Source organism: Molossus molossus, unplaced genomic scaffold (assembly GCF_014108415.1).
Source record: "Molossus molossus isolate mMolMol1 unplaced genomic scaffold, mMolMol1.p scaffold_m16_p_1, whole genome shotgun sequence".
Classification (NCBI taxonomy): domain Eukaryota; kingdom Metazoa; phylum Chordata; class Mammalia; order Chiroptera; family Molossidae; genus Molossus; species Molossus molossus.
The window spans coordinates 1876444-1894183 of NW_023425344.1; the positions used below are offsets into that span (position 1 = coordinate 1876444).

Consider the following 17740-nt stretch of genomic DNA (forward strand, 5'->3'; position numbering starts at 1 on the left):
GACGGCAACTCACTGTGGCAGTCAGGAGGCTGAGCTGCTTTCTTTCTGGGGAGGTAGAGAAGGCTTCCTGGAGGTGGTGGCCAGTAGGTAAGCTAGGAGATTCGGGGCCTTCTTAACCACTGTGGCATCTGGTCTCCGAGGGTACCAGAAAACCTCTTCTGGCTCCTAGAGGAGGTTGGCCTCAGTTTCTGACACCCAGATCAGCTCAGGGGTTTGTGTTTTATCAGGTTGAGAATGAGGTACTCTCGAAGATTGTTGATGTGGTCACAGGAGTGCTTATTTAGGACGAGGAGCATTTGATGACAGAAGCCTGCCTTTGAGTGAGAAAAGGTCTTGTGCAGAGAATCCCCGGGAGGCAGGTAGTCCAGGGAAGAGAGCGTGGGGTCTGGAAGTAGGCTCGGCTCTGGGAGTGCAAGTAGGAGCTGTGGTGTGAGGTCCTGAGGCTCCCAGCCGGCTGTGGGCTCGGAGGGCCACGGCCATGGCCATGACTAGCAGCATCTGGGCATCAAGGGAGCACCAGACCTTCAGAAAAGATGGGGCCTGCATCAGGAGTGTGTTCCCATGGCCAGGAGAGTGGCTGTGAGTGGAACACCTCTGCCTGCTGGGCCCGGACATCAGGGTCTTGCTAATGTTGTATCACACAACAGAATGGACTTTAATGACAAGAGGATACTTTGAGGGTTTTCTTTACTCTCGACTATTAAGGGTTTCAGCTAAGACCTCTAGAATGAATTTGAACCATCTACCACTTAATTTTGATATTATGTAGCATTTGATTATAACAAAAGTTAAATTCTTTCTCTCCCATTTTTATTCAAGTGAATCACCTGTGTCTGGTTTATCCAATAACTTCCTGCATATATATGTTTTTTTCTTAATTAAATGTTCTTCATTTAGTTACTGTCAAATTTTACTTTGCCCCATGCTTGAAATTTACGCTGCCTTTGCGCTTCTTTAGTGATGCTAGTGGACTGTCTCCTGAACAGGGGTGTGTTTTGTTGCAGGCGCTGATGGACTCAAACCTTCCGAGGCTGCAGTTAGAGCTCTACAAGGAGATCAAGAAGGTGCGCCTTCATTCTTCGTTGTGGGGTAGTGCTGCCACTGTGCTGAGCAGTTTACGTGAGATGTTACCTTATGTTTAAGAAGTGAAATCGTTAGATTAAGGAAAAGCTGTTTGGTAGAGTTTATTTTATTTTTCTTCTACCTTTCATTGTTTTCAGATGAGTTAGATATTTAAAATGGTAACTTTTAAAAATATATTTATAATTAAGCTCACTGGACCTTAAAATTTCTAAAGTAGTTAAACATTTAAATAGCCTTTTCTCTAAAACTAGAGTTAATAATGAAAAAACATTTTTGTTAATATGAAGTCCTCTTGGTGACCTTTAAATGTAACACAGCGCTCATTAAATCCTCCAGAATGGTGCTCCTCGGAGCCTGCGTGCTGCCCTGTGGAGATTTGCCGAGCTGGCTCACCTGGTTCGGCCTCAGAAATGCAGGTATGTTGTGCGCTCTGCATTATCAGTACAGTCAAACCTTGGTTCTCAAACGTCTCTCATTTCGAACAGTTTGCTTCTTAGCCCAACAGCCCTTCATGCTGATCCTATGTGATCAGTCATGAATCTCTCAGAAACAAACAAAGGAGAGAATGTGCAAATACGAGTAAGTTTACCACTGTTAGCACTTCGGAAAACTGCTGTGAATGTTTTTGTGTCTTTCTGCTTTTGTTCCTGCTTATTATTAAATTTTCATTTTTTACTTTACATTTAATTTCCTTTTTATTAAATTTTCTTGTACATTTTATGTCCTTTTTGTTTTTAAAGAGTTTTTTTTTTTTAATCCTCAACCGAGAATATTTTTCCATTTATCATCAGATAGGGAGGGGGAGGGAGAGAGAGAGAAACATTGATGTGAGAGAGACACATCGACTGGTTGCCTCCTGCATGACCTGACCAGGACTGGGATGAACTGCAACCGAGGTACGTGCCCTTAATTGGAATCGAACCCATAACTCATTGGTCCACAGGCCAACGCTCCAACTGCTTAGCCAAACCAGCTAGAGCTGTTTTTAAAGTGTTTATTTATAAATTAAATAGTACATTAGATATATACTGTATATAAGAAAGGTTAAAACAGAGTCATTTGTAGGTCTGCAACGGATTAATTCATTTCACATTATTTATAATGGGAAAATATGCTTTTGTTTTCGAACAGCTTTCTGGAATGTATTAAGTTCGAGAACCGAGGTTCCACTGTATTGTTGTTGTTGTTGTTGTTGTTATTATTATTATGTCGACGGGGGCCAGCTCCTATGGCTTGTTGACATCTCAGCTCAAATGCCATTTCTCCAGAGTTCTGTCCTGTGCACTCCGTCTGGAGTTTCCCACCTCTGCCCTCTACTTGTATTTGATGTCCTGTTTACTCTTCTTCTATAGCATTTACTGTTCTCAGAAATGTTCTCGCACACTTTATCAGTGTGCTGTTCATCTTCACCCAACCCTCCCCCAGACAAGTAGGAGAGGGACTCTTGGAACAGCAGGGGTCTTTCCTGTCTGTCCCTGCTGCAGCCCAGCCTTGCTGACAGTGTCTGCACAGGGTAGCTGCTGGAAAGATTCTTGTCAGTTGGTTGAGGTCAAGTCCCAACATCATATCACTTATGGTAGAGATTATGGAAATAGATGCCTTAGTCTAAGATGTAAGTGGAAAATGTGAGTGTTAAATTGTGAATAAAGTTTTGACTAATTGAAACAGTTCTATCTTGATCGATTGAAAAACAAAAAAAGACCCCAGTTTTTAACTCCACTTTTGTCTCTTTAAAATAAATAAATAAATAAATAAAACTAAAAAATATATATATTTTTTTTAAATTGATTTTAGAGAGAGAGGAAGGGAGAGGGAGAGAGAGGTGGAAACATCAATGAGAAAGAACATCGATTGGCTGCCTCCTGCATGCCCCCCACTGGGGATCGGGCCCACAACCTGGGCATGTGCCCCGACCGGGAATTGAACCAGCAACCTCTTGGTGCATGGGTCGACCCTCAAGCACTGAGTCACACCAGCTGGACCATCCTTGTCTCTTTAACTGGCAAAACATCCATAGACCCTGGCTCTACCTCTGAGGAGGTGGTGGAACGGCCCAGACCCCACAATGACTATGAAACGTGATTCATCCCAGGGCATCTGAGTTTGATAAGAATCCTACATGGCTACAGAGATACAGTCACTGAGGGAATCCCTCTTTGTTCAACCTTTTGCTTTTACTATCCTTATTTTGAAAAATTTGTTCTATTTCTAAAGCAACACATTCCCAGTTCTCTACATAGCAACCAGAGTGACCTAAAAAAAAAAAAAAAAAAAAAATATATATGAGATTGGGTCAAGTTGTTTCCTTACTCCAACTCTTGACTCATTTTCTTTTTTTTTTTTTTAAATCCTCACCCGAGGACATTTTTCCATTTTTTGTTCAGATAGAGTGGGAGGGAGAGAGAGGAACAGAGAGAGAGAGAAACATCGATGTGAAAGGAACACATCGAGTGGCTGCCACCCACACGACCGACCAGGGCCGGGGACAAACTGCAACCGAGGTACGCGCCCTTAGCGGGAACCGAACCGAGGTCTCTCAGGACCGCAGGCCGACGCTCTAACTGCTGAGCCAAACTGGCCAGGGCTTGACTCATTTTCTTTAGCTGTTCAGATAAAATCCAGACTTCTTAACCAAGGCCCAGGGAGGTCTTGCCCCCAAGGGCTCCATCACCTCAGACAATCTCTGTTCACTCATTGGCCTGATTTTACTTCTGCAGAAAGTAAATTTCTCTTCTTGATGGTATTTTTTTCCTCTCGGGTCTCCAAAAAATGTCTCCTTAGAATTGTGGGCCTTGCCTACTTTAGTAGTCCTGGGTATAGACCAGCTTGTTGCCTGTCTCTGCACTAGAGGGCGCTGCTGTGTTTTCCAAGGGTTGGTTCAGGGGTTCATGTGGTCCTGGCTTGTCTAGCTTGTGACTCCCCTTGTCTCCTACACAGTTGGCTTTCTTTCTTTGAGGGCCAAGTCTTATCTCTAAGGCCATATTTAGCTTGAACATTAAAACAATTTTTTTTTGTCGCTCAGGCCAGTTAGGTTCAGTGGTTAGAGTGTCAGCCCACGGACCAGTGAGTCATGGGTTCAGTTCTGCTCAAGGGCCCATGCCTCGGTTGCAGTTCGTCCCTAGCCCTAGTCGGCATCGTGTGGGAGAGCCAGTTGAGGTTTCTCTCTCTCCCCCTCTGTCTCCCTCCTTCCCACTCTATCTGAAGATAAATGGAAAAATATCCTCCAGTAAGGATTAAAAAAAAATTTTTTTTATAGTACTTGTTTTCCAAGAAAGCATTATTCTCATTTCTTAACTTTCATTTTAATTTTTATTTTTTACTATTTACTTTATTTTATTTTTTCCATCACCATTATCTTAACTTTTATTTTTGAAGTGGTGTTTTCTTTCTTTTTTTGAACAGCAGAAGGGGTAACCTTTATTAAAGAAGTGTGACTTGAGTCCAATAGACTAAGGAGAGCAGGATGGCTTCCAGGGGCCGATTGTCATGGGAGTGTGAAGCCTGGGGAGAGCCACAGCCCAGAGGCTGGAAGACGTGTTCTGGGGACAGTGGCCAGGTGTCGCTCCTCTCCCAGTCGGAGCAGAGGCTTGGTGCAAAGTGTAAAATTGCAAAGAGCTGTCTCATAGATTTTGTGTTTTGTTCCGAAAACTTTGTTTCACTTGCATTTCTTTTTTATTGAATTTATTGGGGTTACCTGGGTTAACACAATTATACAGATTTCAGGTGCACAGTTCCACAGCTGTACGCTGTATTTGTATGCTTACCACTCCAAGTCAAGTCTCCTTGCATCACCATTTATCCTCCTATACCCTCCTCCACCTCCTAAAGGGGTGTTTTCTTATATTATCTATTTTCTAATTTAAAATATGAGCATTCTAATAACTATTATAATTTACTGCAAATAAATTTTTTTTTTATCCTCACCTGAGGACATTTTTGCATTTATCTTCAGATAGAGTGGGAGGGAGAGAGAGAGAGAGAGAGAGAGAGAGAGAGAGAAAGAGAAACATCGATGTGAGAGAGATACATGGAGTGGTTGCCACCCACATGACCCCAACCGGGCCGGGGACAAACTGCAGCAGTGGTATGTGCCCTTAGTGGGAACCAAACCCGGACTCTCTGGTTTGTGGGCCGATGTTCCAACAGTGGAGCCAAACTGGCCAGGGTTGCAAATACTTTTTTTTTCTTTTATTTTTTTAATTCTCACCGCAGGACATTTTTTGATCAGATAGAGTGGGAGGGGGAGAGAGGGGGAGAGAGAGAGAAAGAGAAACATCGACGTGAAAAGGACACATCGAGTGGCTGCCACCCACACGACTCAACCAGGGCCGGGGACAAACTGCAACCAAGGTACATGCCCTTAGCGGGAACCGATCCCAGGTCTCTCGGGACCACAGGCTGATGCTCTAACCGCTGAGCCAAACCGGCCAGGGCTGCAAATACTTTTTAAGATGAGCTTTAGAGAGTCCTCTGTAGTTACAGGAGAAATGAAGGGTGAGCATATCCTAACCTTTGAACTTCATTTGCAGTTTGTCCTCCTGCTCTTTTAGCTGAGGTTTGTCCCCTTTTCATTCAGGACTGTTTTGCTATAAATACTGTCTTTCCTCTAGTAGGCACTGAACTGATTGTTTATGTCTCAGTAAAGTAGACCTGGTAGGATAACCCATGTTCCTCTCACATATGCAGGCCATATTTCGTAAACCTTTTGCCTTGCCTGACTCGGACAAGCAAGAGACCTGAAGAGTCTGTTCAGGAGACCTTGGCTGCAGCTATACCCAAAATTATGGCTTCATTTGGCAATTTTGCAAACGACAATGAAATTAAGGTATGATTGTTACTTCAAGTCACAAACCTGTGAATGAGTCTGATGGTGGAGTTAGGGCTTTGGATAGGGAGTCATTTGAGAGTACTTCTTGAATTCTGTTGTGCTTATAGTTTGTTTTTATTTAAAACATTTTTTATTTATTGATTTTTTTTTCTGTAGTTGTTGTTAATCCTCATCTGAGGATATTTTTTCCATTAATATTTTTAGAGAGAGTGGAAGGGAGGGAAGAAGGGGTGTGGGGGGGAGAGAGAGAGACATCTATGTGAGAGAGACATATTGATTGGTTGCTTCCTGCATGTGCCTCAAGTAGGGCCGGAGCTCAAACCTTCAACCCAGGTCCATGCCCTTGACTGGGAATTGAACCCATGACCCTTCGATCCAAGGGCTGATGCTCTAACCAAGAGCCAAACTGGCCAAGGCTGGATTAGAATTTTTTAGGCGCAGGAAGAGCTTCTTTCTGCTTCTGCTCTCTTATTGTGGGTGGAGTGTTGTATAGGGACTGGTGTAGCCACGCAAATTCAAAAGACATTGATTCGAAGTATAATGGTTTCTGGTGTACTGGCTTGGCTGCTTGCCAAGGGGAGAGGCAACTGGGATTGCAGGTCGGAGACAGCGCACTGTGTGTTCCATGGGTCCAGGTGTTCTGCAGCTGTCAGGGACCACTGACTTCCTGTTTGTTCAGTGCCCTAGAAAGCAATCTTCTAACCTGCTTTAGTGTTTTGTTATAATGTCCAGAAATCGTGACCCTGCCACATGGTGTGGGGATTACAGATTTTTTAAAAAAAAATTTTTTTATCTTTATTGTTGAATGTATTACAGATGTTCCTCATTTTTCCCCCATTGACTCCCTCCTCCCCAATCCTGTCCCCCTCGTGCCTTTTCTCCACACTGTTATCTGTGTCCATTGGTTATCCATATATGCATATAAGTTCTTTGGTTTATTTCCTTCCACCCCCAACCCCCCTTCCCTTTGAGGTTTGTCAGTCTAGCAACCAATTTGTACTTCTTAATCCCTTCACCTTTTTCACCCATTCCCCCAACCCCCCTCCCATCTGGCAACCAACAAAATGTTCTCTGTATCTATGAGAATGTTTCTGTTCTGCTTGTTCATTTTGTTTGTAGATTCAATTGTCGATAGATATGTATTCATTGCTATTTTGTTTGTTCATATTTTTTTATCTTTTTCTTTTTTTTTTTTTTTTTTTTTTTTTTTTTTAAAAATAACCCCAGGACATTTCTCCATTTTTTGTACAGATAGAGTGGGAGGGAGAGAGAGGAAGAGAGAGAGAGAGAGAGAAACATCGATGTGAAAGGGACACAACGAGCGGCTGCCACCCGCACAACCAACCAGGGCCGGGGACAAACTGCAACCGAAGTACGTGCCCTTAGCGGGAACCGAACCCGGGTCTCTCCGGACCGCAGGCCGACGCTCTAACCGCTGAGCCAAACCGGCCAGGGCTTTATCTTTTTCTACAAGAAGACCCTTCAACATTTCATATAATAATGGCTTGGTGGTGATGAACTTCTTTAGCTTTTCCTTGTCTGGGAAACTTTTTATATGGCCATCGATTCTAAATGACAGCTTTTCAGGATAGAGTAATCTTGGTTGTAGGTTCTTGCTTTTCATCACTCTGAATATTTCTTGCCACTCCCTTCTGGCCTGCAAAGTTTCTTTCGAGAAATCAGCTTACGGTCTTATGGGAACTCCCTTATAGGTAACCAACTGCTTTTCTCTTGCTGCTTTTAAGATTCTCTGTCTTGAACCTTTTGCATTTTGATGATGACGTGTCTTGGTATGGGCCTCTTGGGGTTCATCTTGTTTGGGACTCTCTGTGCTTCCTGGACTTGTATGTCTGTTTCCTTCACCAAGTTAGGGAAATTTTCTGCCATTAGTGTTTCAAATAGGTTTTTGATTTTTTGTTTTCTCTCTCCTCCTCTGGCACACCCAAGATGTGAGTGTTGACACGCTTGAAGTTGTCCCAAAGGCTCCTTACACTATTCTCATTTTTTTTGGAATGTTTTTTTTTTTTGCTGTTCTGATTGGGTGTTTTTTGCTTCCTTATATTCTAAATCGATGGTTTGCTTCTTGGCTTTACCTACTGTACTATTGAATCTGTGTAAATTCTTTGTTTCAGTTAGTGCCTCCTTCATTTCTGACTGGTCTGATTTTATGCTCTCGAGGTCCTCACTAAGTTCGCTGAGGTTCTCACTAAGTCCATTGAGCATCCTGATAAGCAGTGTTTTGAACTCAGCATTCGGTAGGTTGCTTACCTCCATTTCACTTAGTTCCTTTCCTGGGGTTTTGTTCTTTTCTTTCATTTGAGACCTGTTTCTTTGTCTCCTCATTTTGGCTGCCTCCCTGTGTTTGTTTCTATGTATTACTTAACGAGAGGTATGGGGCTAGCTGCGACCAGATGCTGCTTGTTTGAAAGAATTTAGGAAAACCTGAAGCAGGATCCAAGACAGGCCAATCCTATGGTAAAGCAACTGGAAACAACTTGGGTGGGTCTGAACGCTGGGTGTGGCGGCGCCTCTGGGAATCACCAGGGTGGGGCAACCAGTGTGAACCAGGTTGCTGGAGTCCCAGATATGGGGGCTGTCTGCCTCCCCAGGGAAGGGCTCACCAAAGGAACAAAGGCTTCTGACAGCACATCTGTCAGAAAGCCCTCTCTCCAGTCCTCAGTTGAGTGCCAAATAGCTCAGTTCTTCCCTGAATGTCTCTGGTGCCCCTCCAGCTGCCTCCCCTCCAAGCTGAGAGGGAGAGGGTCCGATAAGCCTGTGCACGGGCCCTTCAAGAGGAGCTGCCTGGGACTTCAGCGGCCTCAGCCTCCCTGAGCCTCAGTTCCCACTGGTTTTCCAGCCAGAAGTGATGGGGACTTCTCTCCCTGGCACTGGAACCCTGAGCAGGGTGCCTGGTGTGGATGGGAACCCCTCAGTCCTCAGAGAGGACCTTCCCAGCTGAGGTGTCCTCCTGATTTGTATTCACCACATGTGGGTGTGGGACCAGCCTGTCTGCCTCTGCCCCTCCTACCAGTCTTGATGCGGCTGCTTCTTTAATTTTGTAGTTGTAGGACTTCCACTCAGCTTGATTTCAGGCAGTTCTGAATGATGGTTGTTCTGTAGTTTAGTTGTAACTTTGATGTGGTTGTGGGAGGACGCGATACCGCCTTTACCTATGCCACCAACTTGCCCGGAAGTCAGGATTACAGATTCTTAACCTCTTGCTTTTGTGGGTCAGTCCTGTGTTAGTATTTCCTTCCATATTTTTAAATAACATGCTGTATGCCTAGTTTTAGGTTTCTTTTCTTTATTATGGAAGAGGTGAATTAAGTCCAGTCTTCTCCCATCTTTTTGATATAGTTGTATCAGTTTGTATGTTGTTATGCCTCAGTAAATAGTCACAGCTAGTTGTGTTCTGTGCTATGATTATATTTCTTTGTATAACTTTTTTGTTTTTCTGGAGTTAATAACCGCCTCTTTTTTTATTTGCTTATTACTCTTTGGCCTTTTGTTCTTCTCGCACCTTCTAGCAGCTTTCTAGAATGTGTCTCAGTGGTTTCCACAGGCAGATACTTCATTGGATCGTTTCCAACTAGCGTCTTCCATGCAGACTTCCCTGGTGTCATGCTCCAGTCTGGTCACAATGTCCTTTCAGTCTATTGCACAGTTGTACCTCAGGGCTTTTCTTTACTGCTCTCCTTTTGGGTGCCCAGTGCCTGGATATACACGTTTGTCCTTCAAGGCTTACAACCTTGTTTGGTCTTTGTACCTCCTGCTGTTGCCTCTGTGAAGTATTTTAGGCATTGGGGGATTTGGACCTGAGAAGGCCCCCTCAAACTCTCAGATTCAGCTTCATTATTTATCATTCCCAACTATTTGGGTTCACTGTGGGCTGATGTTTCATAATAATGCTTCACTTTCCCCATGTTTATGTCTTAATGTCCTATTTTAGTTATGTATTCATGAATATTTTCTTTGAAAGGAGTTCTCTAAGATGGCAATATCTTTTCTTTCTCTCTCTCTCTCTTTTTTTTTTGTTAATCCTCATCCAAGGGTATTTTTACATTGATTTTTAGATAGAGTGGAAGGGAGGGAGGGAGGGAGAGAGAGAAACATTGATGTGAGAGACACATCAGTTGGTGGCCTCCTACATGACCCTGACCTGCCTGGGGAATTGAACCTGCAAACTAGATGCATAACCTTGATTGGCCAGGGCACCCGTATCTTTTCTTGGAACTCAGAACATTTGTCAGTTAAGTTGACTGGGTAGTATCTCTGGGAGGAACTGGAGGCCACAACCACTGGGGCCATTCCGTGGCCAGGGGTGTAGCCCTTCACCTTCTGGTTCTAGGAATCTAATCTGCAAGTTCACCAAGAGTTGGTATACCTCTGAGAATCAGGGGATCGTAACTCCACCTTCAGGAGAAACCAATTTGTAAGCCACATACCAGTCTTTTCATTTGATGCTTGTTTGCTAGGGTCATACCCCCAGTGGTGGGGCTCTGATGGCATCCCCGACTTGGCCAGCACTGCTCGGTCACACTGACAGTAACTGGGACCGTGCATTTTTCAGAGCATAGTTTAGAATCATAAGAAATGGATATTCTTAGGTGATATCAGCTGCAGATGCATGCAGCTAGGTGGTCACCCCTTTCGTTCTTGTGTGTTCCTTCAGGCCTCAGTGGCCGTGGTCAGAATCATGGGTAGAATCTTGTCTGGGTCATTCTGGAAGTCCAGTGACACTCTTGGTCCCTGATTTCTTAGAATGGTGTGAGTAGTATGCTGTCACAGTTCAGTTAGGTTGTATGGTCTCCAGAGGATGTCTCTTTTTTTGTTTTTTATCCTCAAGGACATTTTTCCATTTTTTGATCCTCATCTGAGGACATTTTTCCATTTTTTGTATAGACAGAGTGGGAGGGAGAGAGAGGAAGAGAGAGATAGAGGGAAACATCGATGTGAAAGGGACACATTGAGTGGCTGCCACCCGCACGACCAACCAGAGCCGGGGACAAACTGCAACCGAGGTACATGCCTATTTTTTTTTTTTCCTCACCCGAGGATATTTTTCCATTTTTTGTACAGATAGAGTGGGAGGGAGAGAGAGGAAGGGAGAGAGAGAGAGAAACATCGATGTGAAGGGACACATCGAGCGGCTGCCACCCGCACGACCAACCAGGGCCGGGGACAAACTGCAACCGAAGTATGTGCCCTTAGCGGGAACCGAACCCGGGTCTCTCCGGACCTCAGGCAGACGCTCTAACCGCTGAGCCAAACTGGCCAGGGCAAAATGTTTGTTTTTTTGTTTTGTTTTGTTTTTGTGCCCCTAGCAGGAACCGAACCCGGGACACTCTCGTCCGCAGGCCAACGCTCAACTGCTGAGCCAAACTGGCCAGGGCGAGGTACATGCCTTTAGCGGGAACCGAACCCGGGCCTCTCTGGACCGCAGGCGGACACTCTAACCGCTGAGCAAAACCAGCCAGGGCCATTTTTCCATTTTTTGTACAGATAGAGTGGGAGGCAGAGAGAGAGAACCATTGACGTGAAAGGCACATACCGAGTGGCTGCCACCTGCAGGACCAACCAGGGCCGGGGCCAAACTGCCACCGAGGTACACGCCCTTAGTGGGAATTGAACTCGGGTCTCTCTGGACCTCAGGCTGATGCTCTAACCGCTGAGCCGAACCAGCCAGGGCCAGAGGACGCCTCTTAGTGACCTTCACAGGCAGCACTTGTATAAACCGTCTCTTAGGCCAGACGTCACTGTAGCTGGCTAGCGCTCTTTTATTTTTGACCTCAATATTTGTCCATTTTTTTACTGCATTTATTTTACATGGTGTCATTTCCTGACTCTGTCCTCAAATACTGTGGATACAGCTTCTCCAAAGCTAAGGCTTCTACTTTGCAAGGCTCTGCTTGTACTTTATAAGGCAGGGCGTGGACTACGTATGTGCCAACTACTCCGGAATAACCCAGATTTGGGTGCTTCTGTTCAGTTTGGGAAAGGCTCAAATTGTTGATGATTTATACTCTGCAAGGATTTGGAACAAATGAAGTTTTATGCAGTACATGGCAAGCCTCACAGGACCTTCCTCTTCTCTCTGTGTGGGGTTTTGTTTCCACAGGTTCTGTTGAAGGCTTTCATAGCGAACCTGAAGTCAAGCTCCCCGACGGCTCGGCGGACGGCGGCCAGCTCTGCGGTGAGCATCTGTCAGCACTCCCGGAGGACACAGCACTTTTACAGCTGGCTGCTGAATGTGCTCTTAGGTAAGTCGTGTTCGTCTGGGGTTTCCCTAGTGGGGTAGAGTCTCCCGCCTTTGCTGGAGTCAGACCTTTGAAATCAGGCTGTCCCATGGCCTGTGCACCAGACCCTCGGGAAGTGTAAGTTAGATTGGGGCTGCTGTGAGCCTGTGTTGGGTCCATGTGAGGGTTGGGAAAGGCTGCTCTCCTGTGCAGAAGTGTGGGCGCAGCTGTGCCCAAGGACAGTCAGCAAGGCAGGGGTTGCTGGCTGGTGTGCCACCCACCTTCCTTCCTGATCCTGGTCCTTTATGCAGGCAAACTTCTCAGCCTACCCTGTGGCTCCGAGTGTAGGGAGTCCCTGACGCTGGAAGCTGAGCCCCAGGGCCCTGTAGTTCTGTGCTCGGTGTAGGTCTGCTGACACTTACTCCTGTGCATGGGGTAACTGTGGAAATCAACACTAGCCAATGCTGCAGGTGGCATGTGGACATCTGTCAGGACAGGACATCTGTCAGGACAGGACACCTGACTGCCAAAGCAGCAAACTCAATGTAAAGGCTTTGCTAAGCTAAAGATGTAAGGTCATCCTTCAAATCTCCTCCTGGATCGCAGCCCCATGATGAGATACATTTGTATATTTTTTGTTGTTGTTAATCCTCACCTGAGGATATTTTTTCATTGATTTTTAGAGAGATTAGTAAGGGTTGGGGGGAGAGGGAGGGAGGGAGGTAGGGAGAGAAACATCGATGTGAGAGCAACATTGATTGGTTGCCTCCCACACGACCCCAAGCAGGACCGCGGAATGAACCTGAAACTGAGGTACGTGCCCTTGACTGAGAATTGAACCTGCGACTCTTTGGTCTGAGGGCTGACGCTCTAGCCACTGAGCAAACTGGCCAGGGGAAGGACGTCTTTCTAACATGTCGAGTCCTAAGTCTCACAGCAGCGAACCAGATGTAAAGCACCTGTGCTGCCTTTTCAGGTTTGCTGGTTCCTGTCGAGGATGAGCACCCCTCCCTCCTGATTCTTGGAGTGCTGCTCGCACTGCGGTACTTGGTGCCATTGCTGCAGCAGCAGGTCAAGGACACCAGCCTGAAAGGCAGCTTTGGGGTGACACGGAAAGAAATGGAAATCTCCCCCTCGACAGAGCAGCTGGTGCAGGTAGGAGCTTCTGGTTCACTCTAGTGCAGACACAGATGTGACTGACATCCAGAGAGCTCATTGGGAAGGGGATGGCAGAACCGAGGGTTAAATACATGGGCTCTGGAGCTGGACCACCTGTTCAGGTCCTAGGTCACGACCCCTAGTCATGTGACCCAGAGGGTGATGTAGGGAATCTCTCATCAGGTTACCAGAGCAGTACCTAAGCCCTGCAGACCTCTCACTGGCACTGAGCCCGTTACCCTGCTTCTATAGCCAAGGTCCATGAAACGTGTTTATCTGTTCTGTGAACATCTATTGAGCTCCCTCTCAGTCCTGTGTTTGTATACATAGTAAGATACATACTGCTATGTTATTAATTTGCTTTTTAGATTGAACTTCTAGGCAAGGCACATATGATTTAAATAGTTACATATTGTGAATCCTAATAATCTGAAGTAATGATGTTGCTGACAGCATTCAGGAGGGCAAATGAGGTAGGAGCAGTGTGGGCTGCCGAGTCGTCATTTTATGTAGTAGTTTGTTCACAGTCGATGGCTTCAGAAATGCTGATTACCTAGCACAGGGCCCACATGCTTTCTCTGTAACAGGCCAGCTGTTCACCTGGACGGCCAGAGCAGGAAGGCAGCTGCAGGCAGGCTGCAGACATGGTGCGTTCCACTAAAACTATGTGCAGAGCAGGTGGCGGCCCAAGTTGCCTGTGGACTGCAGTTTGCAGACCTGTGACCTAGAGTGATGGAGGTTCCCACTAGAAGAACTAAAAATAAGTGATTAACAGTCACTGTCTCTGAGGTTTTTTATTTTATACCCTTCTGTACTCCGCCCCCCCCCCCCAAATAATACAACTTAAAAAAAAATCCTTACCTGAGAATATTTTTCTATATATCTTTAGATAGAGTGGGAGGAAAGGAGGGAGAGGGGGGGAGAGAGAGAGGGAAACATTGATGTGAGAGGGACACATTGACTGGTTGCCTCCTGCACAACCTGGACCAGGGCCGGGGATGAACCACAACCAAGGTATGTGCCCTTGATCGGAGTTGAACCTGCGACTCTTTGGTCTGCGGGCCAACGCTCTAACTGCTGGGCCAAACTGGCCAGGGTGCAAATTATACAACTTTTTAATTCCCATGAATGGAAGATGTGAAAGATAAAACTGGTACCAATAGGGCTTGAAAGCTGCTTACAGAGGACTGTCTGAATATGTTGTGCACTTGTTCATATATAACATTCATGATATATAATTTCATACAATGAGGATTTAGGTCTGGAATCTTATGGCAAATCACATGACCAATCAGCAGTGTGTGACAGGAATCACAAATCCACACTGGCTTTGGTGAGGAAGGCAGAGGCAGTTTATTGTCAGAACAAGCATTACAGAAAATTTCCCCCCAGTTTCTACAGTGGTGCTTTCTCTTAGAGAGTGAGAATGCCTTTTCAGAAAGCTTACAATGTGTCACTTCTTTGTCTCAATCAAACCAGTTCCTGCAGTGTTATGTGGGCTTCTTTATATCTTCTACTTTAAGTTTGATTGGCTAAGTGTGTTGCCAAGTTCTTAAAGAGCTTGCTCCTTTTCATGATCTGTTGTTTTCAACTGCAGGTTTTCACCTTGGAGGTTAAGGAACTCTTTTTAAGACTAACGATTTGTTGGGTCTCATTTCTAAGATGAGATAAGGCATCTTTCTCCTTTCAAAGGTCTTCCTGCTAAGTCTGTCTTCATTCATTCTCAGTCTTCAAATCTGTTTCCAGTTGTGGCCAGTCTTGATGTGGCTTCTTCTTTAATTTTGTAGTTGTAGGACTTCCATTCAGCTCAATTTTAGGTGGTTCTTATTGATCATTGTTCTATAGTTTAGTTGTAATTTTAATGTGGTTTTGGGACCAGGCGAGTACCGTGTTTACCTATGCTGACATCTTGACCGGAACAGTCTGTCTTTTTTTAAACATATGTACTACTTTTATGATGTTAAAGGTAAGGCTGTTCAACAAATAAAAATATAGAGTACCAGTTAATTTTAAACTTCAGATAAATTGTGAATAATTTTGTGATGTAAGTGTGCCTGAAATAACATAATTACACTAGAAAATTATTGGTTGCTTGTCTGAAATTTGAATTTAACTGGGTGTTCTGTATTTTATCTGGCAACTGTAATAAAGAATAAATTCATTATGTGAATATAACATGATCTAGTATTAAAAGCATTGAACAAAGTTGACATAATGCCTTTACAAGTTTTGGGAGCTCTTTCTCGGTGGCTCATGACCGAGGTTGTTGCGTACCAAGTGTGCATCACTGTCCTTGCACTTGGTGTCGGCTGAGCTCTCCTCTACTTCGCTAGTCAGTCAGCAGTCTCGGGGTGGAGGTTTTCTGTAGCCTCTGCTTTTGAGGACATGCACTACTTACTTTTAAGGAATTGATATAACAGTTACAAATATGGGAATTTAGAAAACCATGTGGAAGCCAATGATCACACTGGTGGAAGTGACAGAAATTTTTAGGGGCAGAAATTAAGGCACAGAGTTCGTCAACAGAAGATGATCAGAAACAAAAAGTGACACCTCGTACTCATTTGAAAGCCATGACGAGCAGCACTTGTTTTCTGTCTCCAGGTGTACGAACTGACCTTGCACTACGCGCAGCACCCAGACCACAATGTGGTGACCGGGGCCCTGGAGCTCCTGCAGCAGCTCCTCAGGACCCCACCCCCTGAGCTCCTGCGGGCCCTCACCACGCCGGGTGGCCTGGCGCAGCTCAGCACTCCCAGCCTGGAGCCGGATGGCCGAAGTCGCAGCGGGAGCATTGTGGAGCTGATAGGTGAGTTCTTAGCACGAGGCCTGTGGTACTGCCATCTCATGCTGGTGAGTTCTGGGCTGAGCCAGTGACATCTCAGATCCTCACCAAATCTACGGTGAGGTGTCATCGCAACTCTATAATCTGAAGAACTAATGTGTGGAAAGGTGAGGTGCAAAATGGGGTCACTCTCTCTGGCTCACCTACCTCCCCATGTGGCATTTCATCTGTCTTGAAGTGAAAATATTAGGGAGCGTATTTCCAGGGACCTGTCATCATCTTTGCCAGAGATGGGATCTTCAAGACTTCTAGGAATTTTCGTTTCTGTCTGCCTTCTGGGTCTATATTTGCTGTCCTCACTGACTTTAGAAAAGCCCTCCTGTTCCTGCTTTTTTGGTCCCTCCTCAACTGCTGTCCCTTTTCCCCCACTGTGCTCTGGGGAGTGGGCCCTGAGCACACCCTTGATGCTGCTTTACACTGATCACTGGCTTTTCTGCAGACAGTGGGCCCTGTCTGACATGGAGATGCCCCTAGGGAGCAAAACAGTTGGGGAGCCCTGAATCTCAGTCTCTAGAGCCGAGTCTGGCACAGAGGAGGCTTGCATAATTCCTGGCCTCTCCCCCTCCTTGCAGTGTGCAGTCCACTTAGTGCTGCGTGTGTGTGGCAGGGCCTTGAGTCAGCATCCACAGACCACAGAGACTTTGGTTAACTTGTCTAACTGCTCCCTTTTTTAACATGAGTGTCTGCCCGGACCAGGAGCTAAAAGTGTGCATGTGCCTGTTCCCTGTCCTGTGCACTGAAGAGCCTTTTCTCTGTGGAATATGTGCCTTACAAGTAATTGCTGAAGTACTTGTTTCCCATGGTTGTTTCTAATGAAAATTTATATTTGATTATTAGTTGACCAAATAATCTGATATTTCTGATGTTTTTGACTTTTTAAATATGCTCTATATGAGCTCTTTTGACATTTTAAGTCAAAACTATATGTATATTCAAGTGGTAATTTAACTTTCATCCTGTCAACATTAAAGTGTGGCACTGCCTTTTGTAAATATGCTCATGTATTCTCTAGTTTTAAAGTTGAATCAGCTTTTTGAAGATTTTTTAATTCCTTCTGAATTTTAGCAGCTTGCTACCTTACTTTCATCTGTCATTTTTTGTGATTTACAGCTGGAGGGGGTTCTTCATGCAGCCCTGTCCTTTCAAGAAAACAAAAAGGTGATTATTTCAGAAATCATAGTCTTGAATCTTGCTGATTTCTCTGTCTTTCCATAATGCCATCGACTGTGCCTGTCCCTCTTCCCACAGAGCGATTGTATGTATGCATGCTGCTGGACTCCAATAGGCCTAGGAGGGTAGCTTTTGCAAATTGCCTGTGTATCAGAATTGCTTTGCCATAAATTTGTAATGTTTTAGATCAGGGGTCAGCAGACTTTCTGTAAAGATCCAGGTGGTACATACTTTAGCTCTGTGGGCCTTGCTGTCTCCTTTGCAACTGTTACCTCTGTCCTGGGCAGTACTAAGCTAACAGGTGTGGCTGCGTTCCAGTCGGACTTGATTACAGAGGGGGGGCATACTTTGCCTACTCCTGCTTTAGGGAGTGTGTTATGTTTTACAAAGGTGACTTATCATCTTCCCAATTTTGTTTAA

General features: G+C 45.2%; 1 protein-coding gene across 1 annotated transcript in view; it reads left to right on the forward strand.

Moving 5' to 3' along the window:
• The window catches only part of HTT (huntingtin), a 149610-nt gene that overhangs the window by 35123 nt on the left and 96747 nt on the right, over positions 1–17740 (forward strand). Inside the window, exons 4-10 of the mRNA XM_036274985.1 lie at positions 1005–1064; positions 1420–1499; positions 5770–5908; positions 12030–12171; positions 13124–13302; positions 15910–16114; positions 17261–17308. Coding sequence (XP_036130878.1) covers positions 1005–1064; positions 1420–1499; positions 5770–5908; positions 12030–12171; positions 13124–13302; positions 15910–16114; positions 17261–17308 — 853 coding nt within the window. The remainder of the gene's footprint in view (positions 1–1004; positions 1065–1419; positions 1500–5769; positions 5909–12029; positions 12172–13123; positions 13303–15909; positions 16115–17260; positions 17309–17740) is intronic.